The sequence below is a fragment of the Bufo bufo genome, chromosome 1 (assembly GCF_905171765.1).
Source record: "Bufo bufo chromosome 1, aBufBuf1.1, whole genome shotgun sequence".
Lineage (NCBI taxonomy): Eukaryota > Metazoa > Chordata > Amphibia > Anura > Bufonidae > Bufo > Bufo bufo.
The window spans coordinates 46,112,213-46,138,632 of record NC_053389.1 but is presented as its reverse complement, the minus strand read 5'-3'; the positions used below and the strand labels follow the sequence as shown (position 1 = coordinate 46,138,632).

Here is a 26,420-nt window from a genome sequence, read left to right as displayed (position 1 = left end):
CAGAGGTCCTGGTCTGTCTATAGGGGCAGTCTGGTGTACAGGGCGTTATACAGAGGTCCTGGTCTGTATATAGGGGCAGTCTTGTGTACAGGGCGTTATACAGAGGTCCTGGTCTGTATATAGGGGCAGTCTGGTGTACAGGGCGTTATACAGAGGTCCTGGTCTGTATATAGGGGCAGTCTGGTGTACAGGGCGTTATACAGAGGTCCTGGTCTGTATATAGGGGCAGTCTGGTGTACAGGGCGTTATACAGAGGTCCTGGTCTGTATATAGGGGCAGCCTGGAGTACAGGGCGTTATACAGAGGTCCTGGTCTGTATATAGGGGCAGCCTGGAGTACAGGGTGTTATACAGAGGTCCTGGTCTGTATATAGGGGCAGTCTGGTGTACAGGGCGTTATACAGAGGTCCTGGTCTGTATATAGGGGCAGTCTGGTGTACAGGGCGTTATACAGAGGTCCTGGTCTGTATATAGGGGCAGTCTGGTGTACAGGGCGTTATACAGAGGTCCTGGTCTGTATATAGGGGCAGTCTGGTGTACAGGGCGTTATACAGAGGTCCTGGTCTGTATATAGGGGCAGTCTGGTGTACAGGGCGTTATACAGAGGTCCTGGTCTGTATATAGGGGCAGTCTGGTGTACAGGGCGTTATACAGAGGTCCTGGTCTGTATATAGGGGCAGTCTGGTGTACAGGGCGTTATACAGAGGTCCTGGTCTGTATATAGGGGCAGTCTGGTGTACAGGACGTTATACAGAGGTCCTGGTCTGTATATAGGGGCAGTCTGGTGTACAGGGCGTTATACAGAGGTCCTGGTCTGTATATAGGGGCAGTCTGGTGTACAGGGCGTTATACAGAGGTCCTGGTCTGTATATAGGGGCAGTCTGGTGTACAGGGCGTTATACAGAGGTCCTGGTCTGTATATAGGGGCAGTCTGCTGTACAGGGCGTTATACAGAGGTCCTGGTCTGTATATAGGGGCAGTCTGCTGTACAGGGCGTTATACAGAGGTCCTGGTCTGTATATAGGGGCAGTCTGGTGTACAGGGCGTTATACAGAGGTCCTGGTCTGTATATAGGGGCAGCCTGGAGTACAGGGCGTTATACAGAGGTCCTGGTCTGTATATAGGGGCAGTCTGGTGTACAGGGCGTTATACAGAGGTCCTGGTCTGTATATAGGGGCAGTCTGGTGTACAGGGCGTTATACAGAGGTCCTGGTCTGTATATAGGGGCAGTCTGGTGTACAGGGCGTTATACAGAGGTCCTGGTCTGTATATAGGGGCAGTCTGGTGTACAGGGCGTTATACAGAGGTCCTGGTCTGTATATAGGGGCAGTCTGGTGTACAGGGCGTTATACAGAGGTCCTGGTCTGTATATAGGGGCAGTCTGGTGTACAGGGCGTTATACAGAGGTCCTGGTCTGTATATAGGGGCCGGCTGGGCGTTGCACAGGGATATGACCACACTACTACACTCGGATTTTATCTTCGGGGTCTGCAGACTTAATTGCCTCCATAACCCGCCCTACATGCCCTGTGTCGTCATGGTGCAAGCAGAATGACGTCACGGGCGCTGTTTAACTGACAGATTACGGCCTATCACCCGCGGGCGTCCCCCCCATTCCCCCTCTACCGGCGGGCGTCCCCTGTAGTTACCATGGCTGCGGTGGGTGAGGGCCGGGCTCTCCGGTGCTCTTACGGTTCGGTATCGCTGTGCCCCGTAGGCCCGGCGGCGCCTCTACTTCCTTAGGACCTAGGAGTGAACATCCGGGTCAGTTGCTCGCGAGCTCCGGACACGCCCGCCGCACTGCCCCTTCAGCCAATCAGAGCTTCTCCTCCCAGTCATCACCAAGTATGGAGTACGTGACGTAACTGACAGGCAGGCGGGGCCTGCGGCAGAGGGGCGGGGCCAAGGATATTAATAGTAATGAGAGAGGGTGAGAGTGACAGGAGCGAAAAAGCAACATAAGTATAGTGAGAGTGATCAGTGCTGACAGGAGCGGAAAAGCAACATAGTATAGTGAGAGTGATCAGTGCTGACAGGAGCAGAAAAGCAACATAGTATAGTGAGAGTGATCAGTGCTGACAGGAGCGGAAAAGCAACATAGTATAGTGAGAGTGATCAGTGCTGACAGGAGCGGAAAAGCAACATAGTATAGTGAGAGTGATCAGTGCTGACAGGAGCGGAAGAGCAACATAGTATAGTGAGAGTGATCAGTGCTGACAGGAGCGGAAAAGCAACATAGTATAGTGAGAGTGATCAGTGCTGACAGGAGCGGAAGAGCAAAGAATAATAATAATCATGGTAATGATCAGTGTAGTGATGAGTCTATAATTATAATGTAACTAGAAGAATATTTCATCTATTTCCTTTAATGTTTCTGTGTGTCGTTAAAAGATATCGACAGTATCCCCCATAACAGTGACCTCTACAGCACCCCACCCCTTAACACTGACCCCCCCCCCCCAAAGCAGCCTATCCAATTAACTTTGACCTTCATAGCGGCCCGCCCCTTTAACAGTGAGTTTCACAGCAGCCCAATCCCTTGACAGTGTTCTCCTCAGGGGCCCGTCCCCTTAACAGTGACCTCCACAGAAGTTGCCCCTTTAATAGTGGCCCCTGCCCCTTTAACAGTGACCTTCACAGCGGCCCGCCCCCTTAACAGTAACATCCCCAGTGAACGCCTCTTTAACAGTGGCCTCCACAGTGCCCGTCCCTTTAACAGTGGCCTCCACAGTGCCCGTCCCTTTAACAGTGGCCTCCACAGTGCTCGTCCCTTTAACAGTGGCCTCCACAGTGCTCATCCCTTTAACAGTGACCTCCACAGTGCCCTGCCTCTTTAACAGTGACCTCCACAGTGCCCTGCCTCTTTAACAGTGACCTCCACAGTGCCCTGCCTCTTTAATGATAGGGCTACACGACGACATGTGTCGCGCAAAATTTAGTCTCAACAATTTTTATAATGATAGGCTATTGTGTCGCACTGCGATGTGTGACATGCTGCAACTGCGACAAGACAGTCGCAAAAAATTCCATCCAAGATGGCCGCCGGCCGTGTGCACCCCGCATCACGGATGCGGACCCATTCACTTGAATGGGTCTGCAATTCCGGAGATGCGGAACGGAGTCACAGAACGGAACACCGGAAGCAGAATGGCGGGTAGAGGCCTTGGTGCAGTGACTGGCACAGGGTAGAGGCCTTGGTGCAGTGACTGGCACAGGGTAGAGGCCTTGGTGCAGTGACTGGCACAGGGTAGAAGCCTTGGTGCAGTGACTGGCACAGGGTGGAGGCATTGGTGAAGTAACTGCACAGGGTAGAGGCATTGGTTAAGTAACTGGCACAGGGTAGAGGCATTGGTGCAGTGACTGGTACAGGGTGGAGGCATTGGTGAAGTAACTGGCACAGGGTAGAGGCATTGGTGAAGTAACTGGCACAGGGTAGAGGCATTGGTGCAGTGACTGGCACAGGGTAGAGGCATTGGTGCAGTGACTGGCACAGGGTAGAGACATTGGTGCAGTGACTGGCAAAGGGTAGAGGCATTGGTGAAGTGACTGGCACAGGGTAGAGGCATTGGTGCAGTGACAGGCACAGGGTGGAGGCATTGGTGAAGTAACTGGCACAGGGTAGAGACATTGGTTAAGTAACTGGAACAGGGTAGAGGCATTGGTGCAGTGACTGGCACAGGGTGGAGGCATTGGTGCAGTGACTGGCACAGGGTGGAGGCATTGGTGAAGTAACTGGCACAGGGTAGAGGCATTGGTGCAGTGACTGGCATAGGGTAGAGGCATTGGTGCAGTGACTGGCATAGGGTAGAGGCATTGGTGCAGTGACTGGCACAGGGTAGAGACATTGGTGCAGTGACTGGCATAGGGTAGAGGCATTGGTGCAGTGACTGGTACAGGGTAGAGACATTGGTGCAGTGATTGGCATAGGGTAGAGGCATTGGTGCAGTGACTGGCATAGGGTAGAGGCATTGGTGCAGTGACTGGCATAGGGTAGAGGCATTGGTGAAGTAACTGGAACAGGGTAGAGGCATTGGTGCAGTGACTGGCATAGGGTAGAGGCATTGGTGAAGTAACTGGCACAGGGTGGAGGCATTGGTGAAGTAACTGGAACAGGGTAGAGGCATTGGTGCAGTGATTGGCATAGGGTGGAGGCATTGGTGCAGTGACTGGCATAGGGTAGAGGCATTGGTGCAGTGACTGGCATAGGGTAGAGGCATTGGTGCAGTGACTGGCATAGGGTAGAGGCATTGGTGCAGTGACTGGCACAGGGTGGAGGCATTGGTGCAGTGACTGGCATAGGGTAGAGGCATTGGTGCAGTGACTGGCACAGGGTAGAGACATTGGTGCAGTGACTGGCATAGGGTAGAGGCATTGGTGCAGTGACTGGTACAGGGTAGAGACATTGGTGCAGTGATTGGCATAGGGTAGAGGCATTGGTGCAGTGACTGGCATAGGGTAGAGGCATTGGTGCAGTGACTGGCATAGGGTAGAGGCATTGGTGAAGTAACTGGAACAGGGTAGAGGCATTGGTGCAGTGACTGGCATAGGGTAGAGGCATTGGTGAAGTAACTGGCACAGGGTGGAGGCATTGGTGAAGTAACTGGAACAGGGTAGAGGCATTGGTGCAGTGATTGGCATAGGGTGGAGGCATTGGTGCAGTGACTGGCATAGGGTAGAGGCATTGGTGCAGTGACTGGCATAGGGTAGAGGCATTGGTGCAGTGACTGGCATAGGGTAGAGGCATTGGTGCAGTGACTGGCACAGGGTGGAGGCATTGGTGCAGTGACTGGCATAGGGTAGAGGCATTGGTGCAGTGACTGGCACAGGGTAGAGGCATTGGTGAAGTAACTGGAACAGGGTAGAGGCATTGGTGCAGTGACTGGCATAGGGTAGAGGCATTGGTGAAGTAACTGGCACAGGGTGGAGGCATTGGTGAAGTAACTGGAACAGGGTAGAGGCATTGGTGCAGTGATTGGCATAGGGTGGAGGCATTGGTGCAGTGACTGGCATAGGGTAGAGGCATTGGTGCAGTGACTGGCATAGGGTAGAGGCATTGGTGCAGTGACTGGCACAGGGTGGAGGCATTGGTGCAGTGACTGGCATAGGGTAGAGGCATTGGTGCAGTGACTGGCACAGGGTGGAGTAAGGAAAAATTCCTTACCTATAAAGCCACTAGTAAGCTTCGCAGATCACTTCAGGGTCACCTCCAGCTCCCAGTCCGCCCTTATGACACTGCGAGATATTCAGGTCAATTACTGGGAACAAGTCTTCATAGGGACGCTCATTGCTGATAACTGGCGGTATAATCTCTCTGTGTAATCAGGGATGTGCTACCGACAAGGCCTCATGCACACGAACGTGGTTTGGTTGCGCATCCGAGCCGCATTTTTTGTGGCTCAGGTGCGGACCCATTCACTTCAATGGGGCCGCAAAAGATGCGCACAGCACTCCGTGTGCTGTCCGCATCCGTTGCTCCGTTCCGTGGCCCCGCCCAAAAAAATAGAACATGTCCTATTCTTGTCCGTTTTGCGGACAAGGATAGGCATTGTGTGGCTGTCATAGCCCATAAACAGGTAGGGGCTAGTGTTAGGGACCACTCCATAGAGGCGACCTTGACGTGCTGAGTGGCTTATTACACTTTGGCCAAAATGTACACCAATGTCTCATCCAGCATGGAGGCAGGGCAGAATGCTGGATGCAGAGTGCTATCACATTTGTATTTTCCATTGTTACAATGGATCTGGGGGAAAAAAAAAGGGATGCCATACGGACGTCATCCTTTTTTTGACGGACCTCAAAACATATACGGTCGTGTGTATCTAGCCTAATTAATGCAACTAAATGAGGGAGGAATGACTGTGATAGCGATCATTCCTCCCCAGTCACTTTACATTGGCTGATGCAAATGACAATCAACTTTATTTCTTATTCGCGGCCCCTTGAAATAGAGCGATGTGACCCTGTTGTAAATGGTGCACAGTCATAGTGCTGGCTGCAGACAAGAGGAAGTATGACGCACCGCCTTCACACTTATCTCAGAGTACTACCCGGGGGAAGGCCGGGGCGGGGTAGGCCCAGGTCAATCATATGATATATCGCTGGTGCTCAGCTGCTTGTGTGAAAATTAGGTGACAGCAAACGCTCGGCTATTTTCGACGGCCCCATAGAAAATGAATGGAGGGCGGCTGCGCATGCACAGTGCGCCCTCCACCACTTTCAGGCTCCATTTAGGAGATAGGTGCGGCTCTCAGCGGTGGGACCGGTACTTATTAGGCTACTTTTAACACTAGCGGCACGGACCTCCGGCAGGCTGTTCCATCGGGTGAACAACCTGTCGGATCCGTCCTGCCGCTAGTGACCGTGTGCCCCCGGACTGCCGCTCCGTCCCCATTGACTATAATGGTTCGGCAGCGAACGGCGAGAGGCTGCCGGAATAAATGTCGGACATATCGTAGTTTTATTTCGGCAGCCTCTCGCCGTGCCTCACCGGGAACTCCGCCCCCGCCCCCATTATAGTGAATGGGGACGGAGCGGCAGTCCGGGGGCACACGTTCACTAGCGGCAGAACGGATCCGACAGGCTGTTCACCCGACGGAACAGCCTGCCGGAGGTCCGTGCCGCTAGTGTGAAAGTAGCCTTAGGCCTAGTTCACACGAACGTATGGCTTTTATAGTTTTTTGCTGTCTTCCGTTGTTCTGTTTTTGAGTTCCGTTGTGTTTCCGTTCCGTTTTTCAGTATGGCATATACAGTATACAGTAATTACATTGAGCTGGGCATACCATTTTCAATAGATGGTTCCGCAAAAACGGAACGTATGCGGAAGACATACGGATGCATTTCCGTATGTGTTCCGTTTTTTTTGTGGACCCATTGACTTGAATGGAGCCACGGAACGTGATTTGCGGGCAATAATAGGACATGTTCTATCTTTCAACGGAACGGAAAAACGGAAAAACGGAAACGGAATGCTTACGAAACACATTCCGTTTTTAATGCGGAACCATCGAAATGAATGGTTCCATATACGGACCATATACGGAACACAAAAAAACGGCCCGTACACTCGCAAAAAAAACCGATCGTGTGAATTAGGCCTTAGACAATGGAGACATATATCCTATCGATATGCCCCCATTGTCTCAGATGAGACAAACCCTTTAAAGGGAACCTGTCACCGGGATTTTGTGTATAGAGCTGAGGACATGGGCTGCTAGATCACCGCTAGCACATCCGCAATATCCAGTCCCCATAGCTCTGTGTGCTTTTATTGTGTCAAAAAAACTGATTTGATACATATGCAAATTAACATAAAAGAGTCATATCTTAGGGCTCTTTCACACTTGCGTTCTTGTCTTCCGGCATAGAGTTCCGTCGTCGGGGCTCTATGCCGGAAGAATCCTGATCAGTTTTATCCTAATGCATTCTGAATGGAGAGAAATCCGTTCAGGATGCATCAGGATGTCTTCAGTTCCGGAACGGAACGTTTTTTGGCCGGAGAAAATACCGCAGCATGCTGCGCTTTTTGCTCCGGCCAAAAATCCGGAACACTTGCCGCAAGGCCGGATCCGGAATTAATGCCCATTGAAAGGCATTGATCCGGATCCGGCCTTAAGCCTTAAGCCTTAAGCTAAACGTCGTTTCGGCGCATTGCCGGAGCCGACATTTAGCTTTTTCTGAATGGTTACCATGGCTGCTGGGACGCTAAAGTCCTGGCAGCCATGGTCAAGTGTAGCGGGGAGCGGGGGAGCAGCATACTTACCGTCCGTGCGGCTCCCCGGGCGCTCCAGAGTGACGGATGACGTGATCGCATGGACACGTCATCCATGTGCATGGGGCGCTCTGACGTCATTCTGGAGCGCCCCGGGAGCCGCACGGACTGTAAGTATACTGCTCCCCCGCTCCCCACTACTACTATGGCAGCCAGGACTTTAATAGCGTCCTGGGTGCCATAGTAACACTTAACGCATTTTGAAGACGGTTCCGTCTTCAAATGCTTTCAGTACACTTGCGTTTTTCCGGATCCGGAGTGTAATTCTGGCAAGTGGAGTGCACGCCGGATCCGGACAACGCAAGTGTGAAAGAGGCCTAACTTGTGTGACCAGAGAAGAGTCATATTTTCAAGCTCTGACTCCTCTCAGGTTAATTTGCATATGTATCAAATCGTTTTTTTTACACAATAAAAGCACACAGAGCTATGGGGACTGGATATTGCGGATGTGCTAGCGGTGATCTAGCAACCCATGTCCTCAGCTCTATACACAAAATCCCGGTGACAGGTTCCCTTTAAGAGGACTAGATGTGATATGTAATGACGGTCATATGGATTGTCACCCAGCTGTACCGGGCAGTGGGCATGGACCCGCTGTGTAAACTAACCGGTTTGACTTTAGGCTAGACCTAAGGGCGTTATCCCGGCAGTCCCCTGGTCTTGCACACGAACGTATTTTCTTTACGTGTCCGTTCCGGGTTTTTTTGTGGACTGTATGCGGAACCATTCATTTCAATGGATCCTCAAAAAAAATGGACGTAACTCCTTGTGCGTTCCTTTTCCGTATGTCCGTATTTCCGTTCCGCAAAAAAATAGAACATGTCCTATTATTGTCCGCATTATGGACAAGGATAGGACTGTTCTATTAGGGGCAAGCTGTTCCGTTCCGCAAAATACGGAATGCACACAGATGACGTCCGTATTTTTTGCGCACCGCAAAATACATACGGTCGTGTGCATGAGCCCTAACCTTTAATACTGGGGTATGGACTTTGCTGCAGGAGAGCCACTAAGCCTCTACCTCCTGGAATAGTCCCGGTGTAGTCGGCAGCTGATCTACAGGGGTCAGAGACATCGCAGCCAGACGTGCATCCCACACTTTCTCGTTCCGCGTGTCCGCAAAATGGACAAGACTAGGACATGCTCTATCTTTTTTTGTGATACAGGCATACTGATGCGGACGGCCCGCGGTGTGCTGCCTGAAATTTTTGTGGCCCCATTGAAATGAATGGGTCCACATCTGATCGGATGTGCCTGAGGCCTTAAAGGGATATTCTGGTTGTATCAAGTTATCTCCTATCCACAGAATCAGTGTGGATTCTACTACTCAGACCGCCACCGATCATGGGAAACCTCGTACCCCCTGGGGCCTCCGAAATGGCAGATTACAGTGCTCGGCTATTTCCAGTACCCCCATCTAGAAGAACGGAGCGGCAGTGAGCACGCTCAACCCTGCAGGTTACACGGTCCTCATTCTTGACTCCCGCCAATCTAAGGGCTCATGCACACGGCTTTTGACGTTTTTGTGGTCCGCAAAACACGGATACTGGCCCCATGCGTTCCGCAATTTGCGGAATGGAACGGCTGGCCCATTATAGAACAGTCCGTAATGCGGACAAGAATAGGACATATTTTTGTGGGGCCGCAGAACGGACATACGGATGCGGACAGCACACAGTGGGCTATCAGCATCTTTTGGGGTCCGTATTAAGACCGCAAAAAATGCTGGACCAAAAATACGTTTGTGTGCATGAGCCCTAAAAGTTATCTTCTATCCTGTGGATAAGGGCTCATTCACACGGCCGTTCCGTGCATTGGAGGCCGCAATTTGCGGTCCCCAATGCGCGGGCAACATCCATGCAGCTGCCGCGACGGATCCAGACCCATTCAACTTGAATGGTTCCGTGATCCGTCCGCATTGCAAAAAAATAGAACCCTTTTTTTTTTTTACGGTGCGGAGGCACGGAGAGAAACCCCACTGAAGCTCTCCATGGTGCATCCTTAGGGTCCCGTGCCTCCGTTCTGCACCGATCTTCCGCATTGCAGACCCATTCAAGTGCGGGCAACGGCCGTGTGTATGAGCCCTAAGAGATAACTTGCTACAACCAGAATACCCCTTTACCCGTTAATGATCCGTCATGCCCTAATGACCTACTAAATGTAAATGTTAGCGTTTCAGCAGCCATATTTTATTTTATTTTTTTAAAATAATTTAGTTGATGTGGATGTGTTTTATGTGGAAGAAATAGTAATTCCTGTTTTTTACAGGGGGGCGGGGAGATTACTTTTATTTTCTTTGTGCCACTGGTATAGAAAAAATATGTTTTGGCATTTTTTTTACATGTCATTTTTTATAGTGTTGATATTGGACCCTAAATTAACTGTTAGGGTCCATTCACACGTCCGTAGTGTATTGTGGATCCGCAATACACCCGTCCGGCACCCCCATAGAGCTGCCTATTCTTGTCCGCAATTGCGGACAAGAATAGGACATGCTCTATTTTTTTCCGGAGCCGTGGACCGGAAGATCGGGGTCGCGCTCCGGAAATGTGGATGCGGACAGCACACTGTGTGCTGTCCGCATCCATTCCTACCCCATGGAGAATGAATGGGTCCGCACCCGTTCCGCGGACACATTCACGGACGTGTGAATGGACCCTTATAAATGCATTATTCGGGTTATTCTGGCCATGTGGATACCCAATATCATACCTCCCAACCGTCCCGGATCCGGTGGCAGCGTCCTGGATTTCAGTGGCGGTCCCAGTATGGGGGAGGTATGTCCCGCTCTTTGGCAGCTATCTTCCATAGGAAGCAGAGACAGCTGCCTGTAATGATGAAGCAAGAGCCGTCCGTCGGCTCTCTGCTCCATCATTCCTCCCCCTGCCCTCCACACTGCAGGTCTGAGTAGGGGGCGGGGCTGGGGGCGTGACAGGGGCGGGAGCTCCATGTATCCTGCTGCTGCTGTTGGGAAATGAGGTGAGTATGTGGAGTTTATTTTTTATTTTTTTTACTGCCTGTGAAGGGGGCACTTTACTGGGCATATTACTGTCAGGGGGCACTTTACTGGGCATATTACTGTCAGGCAGTGGCGTAACTAGAAATGACTGGGCCCCACAGCAAAGTTTTGAATGGGGCTCCCCCCACCACAGAAAATTCTTTGCAACCCCCACTCCTGTTACTTAGTCAGGATCACTCTCTCAGACCAGGCCCGTCAGCCGCTCTGTCCATTTCCTACAGTGTCTCTGAATATCATTTCATTTTATAATACTGTGGAGGGGGCCCTGACAATAAAATCTTTCAGTCCTCCGCCTGGGTGGTTTCCTTCTGAGTTCGGGGCCCAAAGCAGTTGCTTCCCCTATAGCTACTCCCCTGCTGTCAGGGGGGTACTTTACTGGGCGTATTACTGTCAGGGAGCACTTTACTGGGCATAACTACTGTGAGGGGGCACATATCTGCGCATAACGATATGCCCCCAATGTCTGAGGTCAGACAGCCCCCTTTAAAGGTATTGTCTCAATTCAGAAAATGGAATTAATCATGTAGAGAAAGTTAATACAAGCCACTTACTAATATATTGTGATTGTCCATGTTGCCTCCTTTGCTGGCTGGATTCATTTTTCCATCACCTTATACACTGCTCGTTTCCATGGTTACGACCACCCAGCAATCCAGCAGCGGTGGTTGTGTTTGCACATAATAGGAAAAAGTGATGAATTGTGAGCTCCCTTGGTCCCAGCCACCAGAGAGGCCGGCGCCTTTTCCTATATAGTGCAAGCACGACCACCAATGCTGGATTGCTGGGTGGTCGTAACCATGGAAAGGAGCAGTGTATAAGGTGATGAAAAAATGAATCCAGCCAGCAAAGGAGGCAATATGGACAATCACAATACATTAGTAAGTGGCTTGTATTAACTTTCAGCGGTCAGCAACCTTCGGCACTCCAGATGTGTTAAAACTACGACCCCAAGCATGCTCTATTCACTTCTATGGGAGTTCTAAAAATAGCTAAGCAAGTGTGCATGCTGGGAGTTGTAGTTTCAACACATCTGGAGTGCCGAAGGTTGCTGATCCCTGCACTACATGATAAATGCCACTTGTTGAAGTGAGACAAGCCCTTTAAGAACCCCAGCCATTTTAAATAAAAAAAATATATATAAAAATTCCGTCCGGACAGAGTTTTTTAAGTCCCAAAAAGAGGACATGTACTGGAGAAAGAGGATGGATGTTCACCCTAGGTAAAAGGATTTTTTCAGGATTTTCATATTGATGGCCTATCCTCAGGATAGGTCATTAATATGAGATCGGTGGGGGTCCAACTCCTGGCACCGCCGCCAATCAGCTGTCAGAGGCCTCCTTACAGCTTAGGCTACTTTCACACTTGCGGCAGAGAGATCCGGCAAGCAGTTTCGTCGCCGGAACTGCCTGCCGGATCAGGCAAAATGTATGCTAACTGAGTGCTCTTTCACACTTTCGTTGTCCGGATCCGTCGTGCACTCCATTTGCCGGAATTACACGCCGGATCCGGAAAAACGCAAGTGAACTGAAAGCATTTGAAGACGGATCCGTCTTCAAAATGCGTTCAGTGTTACTATGGCACCCAGGACGCTATTAAAGTCCTGGTTGCCATAGTAGTAGTGGGGAGCGGGGGAGCAGTATACTTACAGTCCGTGCGGCTCCCGGGGCGCTCCAGAATGACGTCAGAGCGCCCCATGCGCATGGATGACGTGTCCATGCGATCACGTCATCCATGCGCCTGGGGCGCCCTGACGTCACTCTGAAGCGCCCCGGGAGCCGCACGGACGGTAAGTATACTGCTCCCCCACTCCCCACTACACTTTACCATGGCAAACAGGACTTTAGCGTCCTGGGAGCCATGGTAACCATTCAGAAAAAGCTAAACGTCGGATCCGGTAATGGGCCGAAACGACGTTTAGCTTAAGGCCGGATCCGGATCAATGCCTTTCAATGGGCATTAATTCCGGATCCGGCCTTGCGGCAAGTGTTCAGGATTTTTGGCCGGAGCAAAAAGCGCAGCATGCTACGGTATTTTCTCCGGCCAAAAAACGTTCCGGTCCGGAACTGAAGACATCCTGATGCATCCTGAACGGATTTCTCTACATTCAGAATGCATTAGGATAAAACTGATCAGGATTCTTCCGGCATAGAGCCCGACGACGGAACTCTATGCCGGAAGACAAGAACGCAAGTGTGAAAGAGGCCTGATGGCATTAGTAAGACTGATCAGGATCCTTATCGGTCTTAAAAATGCCTGATCAGTCGAAAAAATGCATTGAAATGCGGATCCGTCTTTCCTGTGTCATCCGGCAAAAACGGATCCGGCATTTATTTTTTCACCTTTTTTTCAGTCTGCGCATACCGGAAGGACGGATCTGGCACTAATACATTCCTATGGGAAAAGATGCCGGATCCGGCATTCATGCAAGTCTTCAGTTTTTTTAGCCGGAGATAAAACCGTGGCATGCTGCGGTTTTCTCTTTTGCCTGATCAGTCAAAAAGACTGAACTGAAGACATCCTGATGCAAACTGAACGGATAACTCTCCATTCAGAATGCATGGGGATAAAACTGATCAGTTCTTTTCCGGTATAGAGCCCCTAGGACGGAACTCAATGCCGGAAAAGAAAAACGCTAGTGTGAAAGTACTCTTACCAAGCACAGCGCCTCCCATTGTATATTGTCAGTACTTGGAATTGCAGGCCAGGCCCATTCATTTGAATGGTAATGCGTTGCTCCTAGGCCATGTGACTAATGACACCACTGGCCTCTTCATGCAGGTGATCGGTGTCCTAAGGATAGGCCATCAATATCAAAATTAGGTTTCAGCGAAATCTAAGTCCCACGAAGTGGACTTTGATCCGAATTTCAGGGGAAACTTGATTTGCCGCGAAGCCTAATCTCCTCGTGCCTTTTGGTAGCAGATTTTCCCTGAAATAGTGTAAAAAAAAATATATATATATATATCAACTCACATGAAATTGCATGAAATCCCATGCCGGCTGATGTGATGATGTCATCACGGGCTGTGCGAGACTTTGAGCTAGATCTTCAATCAAGAGGGCGGCGGCCATTTGTCGCGAGCAAATGGATGAGGTAAGTATGATTTTATTTTTTATTTTACACCCGATTATTGCTATCAGATGCCGCGATCATGTATAAACGTGGCATCTGAAGGGTACAATGACAGGGGCGTAATCGCCATTTCCTGTCAAAGAAATACGCTTTGTGACGATGTTACTCGTTATGAAGTGATTTTTTATTTTTTTTTATGGGCGAAGCAGCTGAATTACATTTATGAATTCTTAGCTCATCTCTAATCAAAGTCTCAGAGAACCCCTTTAATTTCAGTTTTTTGTGGGGGTTTTTTCTGGAAAATAGCGAGGTAAACTATGGGAACAAAATCTCAATGTGAACCCAGCCCACAATGCATGGAGAGCTTTATTTATTACTTATGTATTACTGTATTACTTTGTAATAATACATCTATTATAAGGCCATTTGGTGTATGAGGTACGATGGCTGTCACAGGGTGAGACTGCTGGATAGAGAGTGTTACACTTTGTCGTTCTCAATAAAGTTATTGAAACTTCCAAGGTCAAGAAGACCACGTGGAGAGTCTGACAGCGGGTAACCTTGACTACGGGAGGAAGCGCCAGTCCTAGGTTTATTCTCGCGAGATCTCACGTCGTTTACTACAGCGACTGTTTCAGGTTCTCGCGAGATTTGTGACTCCTCGCTGCACTCTCCCGTAGGTCAAGATGTCGGAGTCTGAGCTCGGAAGGAAGTGGGACCGGTGTCTGGCGGATGCGGCCGTCAAATTCGGTAACGTTCAGCAGGAGGCTGTGGACATGATGACTGTTATAAACATGAGGCGGCTCCGGCATGGCTGACACCTGTGTGTCCCTGTCACCTCCATGTAGTCAGTGACCAGCCTATCATATGTGTAGGGGCAGCTGCAGCCGTCATGCATGTGCAGGGAGCACAGTAACATACATGTGACGTATGTTGATTATAATTCCACACAGGAAGTAAATGCATGACATTCACAGTTGAGCTGGTGGCTGTGGGAAACCGTCAGCAAGCAGGATCAGTACAGGATAAGTAATGTATGTGCACAGTGACTCCACCAGCAGAATAGTGAGTGCAGCTCTGGAGTATAATACAGGATGTAACTCAGGATCAGTACAGGATAAGTAATGTATGTGCACAGTGACTCCACCAGCAGAATAGTGAGTGCAGCTCTGGAGTATAATACAGGATGTAACTCAGGATCAGTACAGGATAAGTAATGTAATGTATGTACACAGTGACTCCACCAGCAGAATAGTGAGTGCAGCTCTGGAGTATAATACAGGATGTAACTCAGGATCAGTACAGGATAAGTAATGTAATGTATGTACACAGTGACTGCACCAGCAGAATAGTGAGTGCAGCTCTGGAGTATAATACAGGATGTAACTCAGGATCAGTACAGGATAAGTAATGTAATGTATGTACACAGTGACTCCACCAGCAGAATAGTGAGTGCAGCTCTGGAGTATAATATAGGATGTAACTCAGGATCAGTACAGGATAAGTAATGTATGTACACAGTGACTCCACCAGCAGAATAGTGAGTGCAGCTCTGGAGTATAATATAGGATGTAACTCAGGATCAGTACAGGATAAGTAATGTATATACACAGTGACTCCACCAGCAGAATAGTAAGTGCAGCTCTGGAGTATAATACAGGATGTAACTCAGGATCAGTACAGGACAAATGATGTCTGTACACAGTGACTCCACCAGCAGAATAGTGAGTGCAGCTCTGGAGTATAATACAGGATGTAACTCAGGATCAGTACAGGATAAGTAATGTAATGTATGTACACAGTGACTGCACCAGCAGAATAGTGAGTGCAGCTCTGGAGTATAATACAGGATGTAACTCAGGATCAGTACAGGACAAGTGATGTCTGTACACAGTGACTGCACCAGCAGAATAGTGAGTGCAGCTCTGGAGTATAATACAGGATGTAACTCAGGATCAGTACAGGACAAGTAATGTAATGTATGTACACAGTGACTCCACCAGCAGAATAGTGAGTGCAGCTCCGGAGTATAATACAGGATGTAACTCAGGATCAGTACAGGATAAGTAATGTAATGTATGTACACAGTGACTGCACCAGCAGAATAGTGAGTGCAGCTCTGGAGTATAATACAGGATGTAACTCATGATCAGTACAGGATAAGTAATGTATGAACACAGTGACTCCACCAGCAGAATAGTGAGTGCAGCTCTGGAGTATAATACAGGATGTAACTCAGGATCAGTACAGGATAAGTAATGTAATGTAAGTACACAGTGACTGCACCAGCAGAATAGTGAGTGCAGCTCTGGAGTATAATACAGGATGTAACTCAGGATCAGTACAGGATAAGTAATGTAATGTAAGTACACAGTGACTGCACCAGCAGAATAGTGAGTGCAGCTCTGGAGTATAATACAGGATGTAACTCAGGATCAGTACAGGATAAGTAATGTAATGTAAGTACACAGTGACTGCACCAGCAGAATAGTGAGTGCAGCTCTGGAGTATAATACAGGATGTAACTCAGGATCAGTACAGGATAAGTAATGTAATGTATGTACACAGTGACTCCACCAGCAGAATAGTGAGTGCAGCTCTGGAGTATAATACAGGATGTAACTCAGGATCAGTACAGGATAAGTAATGTAATGTAAGTACACAGTGACTGCACCAGCAGAATAGTGAGTGCAGCTCTGGGGTATAATACAGGATGTAACTCAGAATCAGTACAGGATAAGTAATGTATGTACATAGTGACTGCACCAGCAGAATAGTGATTGCAGCTCTGGAGTATAATACAGGATGTAACTCAGGATCAGTACAGATAACTCAGATACAGTACTTAAATTGAGTGCTTCTAGGCCACATGACCAAGGAATATGACATCACATGGCGTAGGCGTGGGCAACCTCGAGCACTTCAGCCGTTGTAAAACTACAACTCCCAGCATGCATACTTGCTCTGCTCTTCTCAGAACTTTCATAGAAGTAAATGGAGCATGCTGGGAATTGTAGTTTCGCAACACCTGGAGTGCCGCAAGATGGCCCAACCCTGGCCTAGGGAAAGCTGGATAAGGCCGCAGCTCTCACCGGAGCGACGATGCCTTCTCAAACAGCTGATTTTTTTGGGTCCCTGGTGTCAGTCCCCCACCGATCAGATACTGATGACTTTTCTAGGGGATAAGTCACCAGTATAAAGTTCCTGGAAAGCCCCTTTAAGTACAAAGTAGTAAAACTTTTGCAAAATGGCTCAGTTTTGTGTAAATTTGAAGTGTAAGGTTGTGGAAAAGAGACCCATCCTTACCTGCTCCCCGCCGTTTCCATCTGTCAGCATCCGCACCGTCAGGGTCACATAGGCAGCCCGTGATTGGCCTCATGGGTGACATGTCGCCAGAGACTCATCGTGTCAGTTGTGAGGCCAGTCATTGACTGCAGCGGCGCACATGACCATGCGGGAGCTGGGGAGAGGGTATGTTTATCGTCACGGGACCTGCGGGCTGGGAAAAAAAAAAACAATCCCAGAGACCCCCTTTAAGGGTACATCCCCCATATGTTCTAGAGCTGCCATTCCTCTAACTGTCTGTTGGCCACGTGATGTCGCTGTAATGTGATGCTGCGGTGACTTATGTGCAGCCGAGCAGATCCTCCATGTGTTTCCATTTAACCATGGGAAGATTGTCCTTGTCTAAGGGCATGACCGGCGGACGACCGTCAAAAGGGCCCGGTCCAGCAGTCCTGCTGTGATGGTCCTGGGCATAGCAAGTCCAGCGCTCCCTACTGGAATCTGTATATTACATTTCTTTCTTTATTTTATTTATAACTCTTACATAGGGTTGTCAACCCGTTTATTCTTAAAGGGGTTGTCTCCTCTAAGACAATGGGGGCATATCGCTAGGATATGCACCCATTGTCTGATAGGCGCGGTCCCACCGCTGCGACCCGCACCTATATCAAGAACGGAACCCCGGAAGTGGCGTGCCATTTCCGTCGGGCCCATAGAAGTGAATTGGAGAGGTGGCCGGTCATGCACTTCTGTGAGGAGCGCGCTTGGTGGTGGCCGGACTGGAGTCCTCCAGCTACCACATTGTCTGAGATGAGACAACCCCTTTAAGTCATTTTATTCATACTTTGCTATTTAAAGGGGTTCTCTCACTTCAGGAAAAAGGCATTTATCATGTAGAGAAAGTTACTACAAGGCTCTTACTAATGTATTGTGATTCTCCATATTGCCTCCTTTGCTGGCTGGATTCATTTCTCCATCACATTATACACTGCTTGTATCCAGGGGACGGGAGCTGCTGGTCATGCGTGCCTGTGTGCGCTCCCACGACCCCGGACACCAGATAGATCAGCCCTTTTTCCTGTAGGGTGCAAGCCCGACCACCGCTGCTGGATTGCTGGGTGGTCGTAACCCCTGAATATAAGCAGTGAATAATGTGACGGAAAAATGAATCGAATCAAACCTAACCAGCAAAGGAGGCAATATGGACAATCGCAATACATTAGTAATTGTGATCAATGCCATTTGCTGAAGTGAGACAACCCCTTTAACTAGACGGATTTTGGGAAAGTTTGGCTGTCCCCCTCTGTTGAGGGTAGGACCGGCTGTATTGGCTGCCCCCAGCGTCTACAATTAGATGAGAGATTATTGGGGGAGGCCCCCTGGCCATCGGCCCACCGGGAGATTTCCCTGTGAGGTCTGATGACCCCCCCCCCCCCTCCCTTAGAAGGCAGTAGCGGTGCCCTCGTGAGTAGTCCTTGAGCTTTCCCAGTGACTATGAACTGATTGTGTAGAACGTGACTGAACAGGAGGACATAAGGGCTGCTCTCATGTTGTCTTTAATCACGTACTTTCCCTTTAAGTATTATGTCCTGAAATAGGAACCAGAGGGAGCGCATGTTATAGGTGATGGAGTAAGCGTTGCGAAACCCCCGGGGACAGTAAACCCTGTCGAGGTTGCGTGCCGGCCGTAATTGCTGCAGCACATTGCTCCGCGCTGATGCCTGTTCTGATCTGGGCACATTCCTATTGAGATAAGTCGTCATCATTTCCATACGTTGCATTTCCCGGACTCCCCGTTGCTGGAATAGAGAGGACTAGGTAATAACTCTCAGCCCTGTAACCAGAGGGCGCGAGGTGCCCGGCGTGCGGGCGAGGAGGCGGCGAGGGGCATCTGTGCTGAATGTGACGTGTGGCGCTGGTCACTGGTAATCACACCGTGAATCCGATGACCATCTAATGTCCGTAGGGCCGGGCAGATAGTCCACCCATAGATGTGCAGCGGACATAGTCTGCATTGAATGCTGCAGATTGCATGCTAGAAGATCAGTACATCCTCCATGAGAGAACCACATTTGCACCAATCTTAAGGCTGGATGCTACTGTGCCAGACACTCAGCTGTGAGAAGTATTAGTACATCCTCCATGAGAGAACCACATTTGCACAAATCTTTAGGCTGGATGCTACTGTGCCAGACACTCAGCTGTGAGAAGTATTAGTACATCCTCCATGAGAGAACCACATTTGCACAAATCTTTAGGCTGGATGCTACTGTGCCAGACACTCAGCTGTGAGAAGTATTAGGGCTGCACAGGTTTGTAGCCTCTTGATGTAATCAAGAATGTTTCCATTCAATGACAGAAGGAAGAGCTATTGCAAATGTCGAGGATGTGGAATCCAGAGTCTATTAGAAATGGTTGTCTGACGTCTGGTCAACTGGAAGGTGTTTGGGGAAAAAAATGGCGGCTCAGGTCCTTCAGGACACAAACAGCACGTGGCCACCGTGGCTCATAGTTCACGTGACGCCCGTGCACCTGGCGCTGCTGGTTGTTCGCAGGGGTCATGTGACTAGATGCGGAACATCATCACTTCTGGACCAGAAGGAATGGGCGCCGGAACGTAGGGGCTCTCAAAAGGTGAGCGGCGTTGATATCCAGCCGCTCATTTTTCATTGATGTCGGTCGTCCCCAATAGAAGGGTCGTCTGTGTTATTTTATTTTTATTATTTCAGGAAACCCCTCTGAGTCTATTAAAGGGGGTCTCCCACAAATTTCTAACTGTGGGGGGTGATTTGCTAAGAGGGGCTTTTTACGCTGTTTTTAGATTCGCCCTGCGCTGCCGCAAGATTCGGTTAATTTTATGAGGAGGTGCGAGCCTGGAGACGAAAACCACTCCACTCCCCGAGTAGAAACGGGCGTAAGTGTTAGTAAATTTGGCGGGATCCAGGTCCCAGGCCTGGCCCACAGCGATCCCAAGTCACAAACACGGAAGATTAGGTTATAGTTTTAAAGGGGTTTTCCTGGATTTGACTATTGATGACCTATTCCTCAGGATCGGCCGGCACCCCCGCTATGGGACAGGTCTGTAGTTTACACTCCTTCTAATTACACCTGATCACTACTGCGACCTCACAGGCGAGCAGGTAAACAATAAAGGGACGGCAGTGCTGGCACGGCGCGCGCTTCTCCTCCACCAGCTGATTGGCGGAGTCTGATCCCTACCCATCTGGTATTGATGAGGATAAGTCACCAATATTAAAATCCAGAAAAAACCCTTTAAGGGAGAAGATTCAGTAAAATGTGAAATTTATTGTTTTAAAGAGTAACTAAACTTTAATTTACCATAACTTTTTATTTTTTTAAATGTCCCAAATGCCCTAAAATAATTTGTCTAATATGCTTTATTAACAGATTTTGCCTTTTTACTAAAGAAATTGACTCCCAAAGTCCTGGCGCTGTATTCACCCACTGCTGACTTCTCGGTGGTGTACGGAGTCCTTGCACTGTAGCAATGGGGCCTGCGGTGTACGGGCAGGGGCACACATCACTGCTACTGCCTGTGCGCCCTCAGCTTGGCTAAATTCTGGCATAGCCCATGGGTATGCTGTAATGATGTGCTATGCTGGGGTTTGCAGAGCGGGGGCGGGCGCAGCGATGTGTGCCCCTGCCCGTACACCGCAGGCCCCATTGCTACAGTGCAAGGACTCCGTACACCGCCGAGAAGTCAGCAGGAGGCGAATATAGTGAATTTAAGGGTACTTTAACACTTGCGGCAGAGAGATCCGGCAAGCAGTTCCGTCGCCGGAACTGCCTGCCGGATCAGGCAAAACGTATGCCAACTGATGGCATTAGTAAGGATCCTGATCAGTCTTAAAAATGCATTGAAATGCCAGATCTGTCTTTCCGGTGTCATCTGGCAAAACGGATCCGGCATTTATTTTTTTCACCTTTTTTTCAGTCTGCGCATCCGGCACTAATACATTCAGGCAAGTCTTCAGTTTTTTTCGCCGGAGATAAAACCGTAGCATGCTGCGGTATTATCTCCGTCCTGAAAAGTCAAAAAGACTGAACTGAAGACATCCTGATGCATCCTGAACGGATTGCTCTCCATTCAGAATGCATGGGGATAAAACTGATCAGTTCTTTTCCGGTATTGAGCCCCTAGGACGGAAGTCAGCGCCGGAAAAGAAAAACGCTAGTGTGAAAGTACCCTAAAGCGCGGTAGAAATCAGGACATTGGGCGCCAATTTCTTCCTCACCATGGTAAGTACTGAGCCCGGTGAAGTCACCGCCACAGATAATAAAAAACTGAAGGTTTACAAACAACATCTCTTAGCAGCCGTCAGTGAAAAACGCATTACATCCACACTTCCGGATGCGATGCGTTTTTCACTGAAGCCCCATTCACTTCTATGGGGCCAGGGCTGCTTGAAAAACGCAGAATATAGAACATGCTGCGTTTTTCACACAACGCAGAACTGATGCGTAAAAAAAAACGCTCCTGTACACAGACCCATTGAAATGAATGGGTCAGGATTCAGTGCGGGTGCTATGCGTTCACGTCACGCATCGCACGCGCATGGAAAACTCGTTCTTGTGAAAGGGGCCTTACACTAGCCGATCAGCCAGGCGATTGTGGGGAGGGAAGCGCTCCATTCCGGCAATCGTCAGAGGAGGAGACCGCTGCTATTACATGCAGCGATCTCCTCCACAGTATGGGGAGGATTGATCGTTATTCCATCCCCCATCCCCATACTGTTTGCTGGCAAGCGATAATTTTAAAGCCTGTTGAAAGATTCCGATTGCCCGGTGAATGCTCATTCGGCGGGTAATCGGCGGCAGTATTACACTGCCAGATCATAGCGGGTGTACATTTTCAACTAGCCACTCCATCCATTTCAGGAAGTGTCCATGGGGTACGGGGTCCCTGTTCACGTAATCGGAGGGGGTTCGCAGCAGTAGGACCCCCACCCCGTGTCCAGCACAGTTGAGGTGACAATCCTTCTTTTTTTTTTCTGGTTTTTGATCATTTTTAGTTTTTGCGCGGAGAGCTGAGGCCTTGCTCCAGTTCACCAGATGTGCAGGTGTTTTATCTCCGACATTGCAATCAATATATCTTTTTAAGAAATGATTCCCTCTTCTTCATTTAAGCAGAGTCCCTCTTTTATGTGACGGCCGTGGAGCCGGCGCTGCTGCTGTCGGGCGGTAATAATTCAATTAAGAATTATTAATTATGGTCATAAAAATAATTAACCATGGAAAAAATAAAATTTGTCATAAATTCTTGAAATCACATAGGTATATGCACTGCGTGTCTGTGTCCATGGGTCAGTTCTTCTCTTAGATTTTCTCTTTTCCGCACAACTTATATTTGTTAACCCCTTGGGGTGCAGTCTGCTCGGTACAGCTGATTTACTGGTGTATGGTTTCCTTCAGCCAGGCCATGTAAGGGTAAATGAGCGCTCTCATTCCTCAGTTATTTTTGTGTAGAATAATCCAAATATAACTGCTCCTCCGTACACTGCCAAACAGCTGCAGAGTGCCGACAAGTGACTAACAATCCCTGCTTCATTATAACAAATGTCTGCCCGACCTGGGAATGGCTGGTCACCTGGACGGCAGCTGCTTCTCTGCTCCCCATCTATGGTACAAGGAGCAGCAGTATAGCAGTTATATTCCTGTACATAGGAGCAGTATTATAGTAGCTATATTCTTGTACATAGAAGCAGTATTATAGTAGTTATATTCTTGTACATAGGAGCAGTATTATAGTAGTTATATTCCTGTACATAGGAAGCAGTATTATAGTAGTTATATTCTTGTACATAGGAGCAGTATTATAGTAGTTATATTCTTGTACATAGGAGCAGTATTATAGTAGTTATATTCTTGTACATAGGAGGCAGTATTATACTAGTTATATTCTTGTACATAGGAGGCAGTATTATAGTAGTTATATTCTTGTACATAGGAGCAGTATTATAGTAGTTATATTCTTGTACATAGGAGGCAGTATTATAGTAGTTATATTCTTGTACATAGAAGGCAGTATTATAGTAGGTATATTCTTGTACATAGGAACAGTATTATAGTAGTTATATTCTTGTACATAGGAGCAGTATTATAGTAGTTATATTCTTGTACATAGGAGGCAGTATTATAGTAGTTATATTCTTGTACATAGGAGCAGTATTATAGTAGTTATATTCTTGTACATAGGAGGCAGTATTATAGTAGTTATATTCTTGTACATAGGAGGCAGTATTATAGTAGTTATATTCTTGTACATAGGAGGCAGTATTATAGTAGTTATATTCTTGTACATAGGAGGCAGTATTATAGTAGTTATATTCTTGTACATAGGAGGTAGTATTATAGTAGTTATATTCTTGTACATAGGAGGCAGTATTATAGTAGTTATATTCTTGTACATAGGAGCAGTATTATAGTAGTTATATTCTTGTACATAGGAGGCAGTATTATAGTAGTTATATTCTTGTACATAGGAGGCAGTATTATAGTAGTTATACTCTTGTACATAGGAGACAGTATTATAGTAGTTATATTCTTGTACATAGTAGCGGTATTATAGTAGTTATATTCTTGTACATAGGAGCAGTATTATAGTAGTTATATTCTTGTACATAGGAGCGGTATTATAGCAGTTATATTCTTGTACATAGGAGCAGTATTATAGTAGTTATATTCTTGTACATAGGAGCAGTATTATAGTAGTTATATTCTTGTACATAGGAGGTAGTATTATACTAGTTATATTTTTGTACATAGGAGGTAGTATTATAGTAGTTATATTCTTGTACATAGGAGCAGTATTATAGTAGTTATATTCTTGTACATAGGAGCAGTATTATAGTAGTTATATTCTTGTACATAGGAGCAGTATTATAGTAGTTATATTATTGTACATAGGAGCAGTATTATAGTAGTTATATTCTTGTACATAGGAGCAGTATTATAGTAGTTATATTCTTGTACATAGGAGCAGTATTATAGTAGACATATTCTTGTACATAGGAGCAGTATTATAGTAGTTATATTCTTGTACATAGGAGCAGTATTATAGTAGTTATATTCTTGTACATAGGAGGCAGTATTATAGTAGTTATATTCTTGTACATAGGAGCAGTATTATAGTAGACATATTCTTGTACATAGGAGCAGTATTATAGTAGTTATATTCTTGTACATAGGAGCAGTATTATAGTAGTTATATTCTTGTACATAGGAGGTAGTATTATACTAGTTATATTTTTGTACATGGATTGAACAAACAATAAGGCGGTGGCTCACATCTAAACGGAAATGTGGAGCAGGTGCTGCTAGCCCAAATGTGAGGGACACCCACCCTCAAAAGGTAAATGGATAAAACTAGAATAATGGGCGAGCACACTACATTTGGATCATAGAGTACATAAAATATTTAATTAAATCCAATAAATTGACACGTGTATATACATAAAATCAAGTCATACAATAATAAAATATAATAAAATAAAATAGAATAAAACTTGTGTACTTGGGATAATACACTTGGAATACCGCAGATAAATGGGATGGTATGCTCACTGTACTAAGGTCCAAATGCTGTTGTTGGACCAGAAGATCATATGCCTGTAAGTATCATAAGGAAGTCCACTTATTAAATGCAGTATCTAAAATTCTCCTAGCCAGGAGATCTCCAATCACAGATCTATTGCACAGCTGTATGCTGGTAGTAACTCCAATATAGATAAAAGGTAGGATCACCTATTGCAGTCTCTTGTATAATCCCCAAGTCTTAGGTGCTGGTTTAATATACCAGTTTGTTGAATAGTGTTACAGAGTTCCGTAATTGCTGTAAATGTAGCAGCTTAAATCCAAAGACTTCTTACCTCCCTCGTGGTGGACGGTCCGTATCCGGCGTGAGTCGGGCAGCGCGGGACACTGCCGGCGTCTGACTACGTTCAGCTGCAGCTGACTTACCCGAAGTCTCACGGGGTTTCCAAACGGGATTTCGTCCGACACAAAGGGGAGAATGCAGTAAATCGCCAATAATTATTGGAAAAGTCCTTCGATTCAATATCACAGCATGGCCATGCTTGTGGAAGTGGAGGTGCTTTTTGTTACAGGTGTGTGATCCGGCCCATACGCGTTTCGGGAACGCTCCTTCCCTTCATCAGTGGTGTCACATCACCTGTGAGCCTCCACCTTTTATATCTTGTATAGCACCAAAATATGGATCACTGGATTTTTTCTTCTGAGATGTAGACATGTGTTTATAGTACATACACTTGTTATACATCTGAATACTTTTGCGATTTTTCACTCTTGCGGTTTTTCACTTATTGCTTCCTTCATTACGCATATGTGTATTTGCACACAGTTTATCATATAGATTGCACTTCAAGATTATTCAAATGTAGGTCCCTGGATTCCCTCCTCTGAAAATCCTGCATCCATTTCTTACCTACGTTTTTATATATATACACATGCGGTACCCAAGCGTTATTTTAATACTCATGCGTTTTTTTTTTTCACTTATTCCTTCTGTCAGTCTAAACAACTCTGTAACACTATTCAACAAACTGGTATATTAAACCAGCACCTAAGACTTGGGGATTATACAAGAGACTGCAATAGGTGATCCTACCTTTTATCTATATTGGAGTTACTACCAGCATACAGCTGTGCAATAGATCTGTGATTGGAGATCTCCTGGCTAGGAGAATTTTAGATACTGCATTTAATAAGTGGACTTCCTTATGATACTTACAGGCATATGATCTTCTGGTCCAACAACAGCATTTGGACCTTAGTACAGTGAGCATACCATCCCATTTATCTGCGGTATTCCAAGTGTATTATCCCAAGTACACAAGTTTTATTCTATTTTATTTTATTATATTTTATTATTGTATGACTTGATTTTATGTATATACACGTGTCAATTTATTGGATTTAATTAAATATTTTATGTACTCTATGATCCAAATGTAGTGTGCTCGCTCATTATTCTAGTTATATTTTTGTACATAGGAGGTAGTATTATAGTAGTTATACTCTTGTACATAGGAGCAGTATTATAGTAGTTATATTCTTGTACATAGGAGTAGTATTATAGTAGTTATACTCTTGTACATAGGAGCAGTATTATAGTAGTTATATTCCTGTACATAGGAGCAGTATTATAGTACTTATACACTTGTACAAAGGCTCGGTATTATAGTCGTTATATTCTTGTACATAGGAGCGGTATTATAGTAGTTATATTCTTGTACA

General features: G+C 47.0%; 2 protein-coding genes across 3 annotated transcripts in view; one reads left to right on the top strand and one right to left on the bottom strand.

The window, feature by feature from the left end:
* The window catches only part of CAPZB (capping actin protein of muscle Z-line subunit beta), a 38,854-nt gene extending 37,049 nt beyond the window's left edge, over nt 1–1,805 (bottom strand). Inside the window, exon 1 of one of the 2 annotated variants that reach the window (XM_040422649.1) lies at nt 1,649–1,805. In XM_040422649.1, the coding sequence (XP_040278583.1) occupies nt 1,649–1,651 (3 nt within the window). In that variant the 5' untranslated portion in view covers nt 1,652–1,805. The remainder of the gene's footprint in view (nt 1–1,648) is intronic. The other variant, XM_040422656.1, reaches the window with a different exon arrangement.
* Nucleotides 1,806–14,482: 12,677 nt separating this feature from the next.
* The window catches only part of MICOS10 (mitochondrial contact site and cristae organizing system subunit 10), a 65,053-nt gene continuing 53,115 nt past the window's right edge, over nt 14,483–26,420 (top strand). Inside the window, exon 1 of the mRNA XM_040422639.1 lies at nt 14,483–14,609. Coding sequence (XP_040278573.1) covers nt 14,546–14,609 — 64 coding nt within the window. The 5' untranslated portion in view covers nt 14,483–14,545. The remainder of the gene's footprint in view (nt 14,610–26,420) is intronic.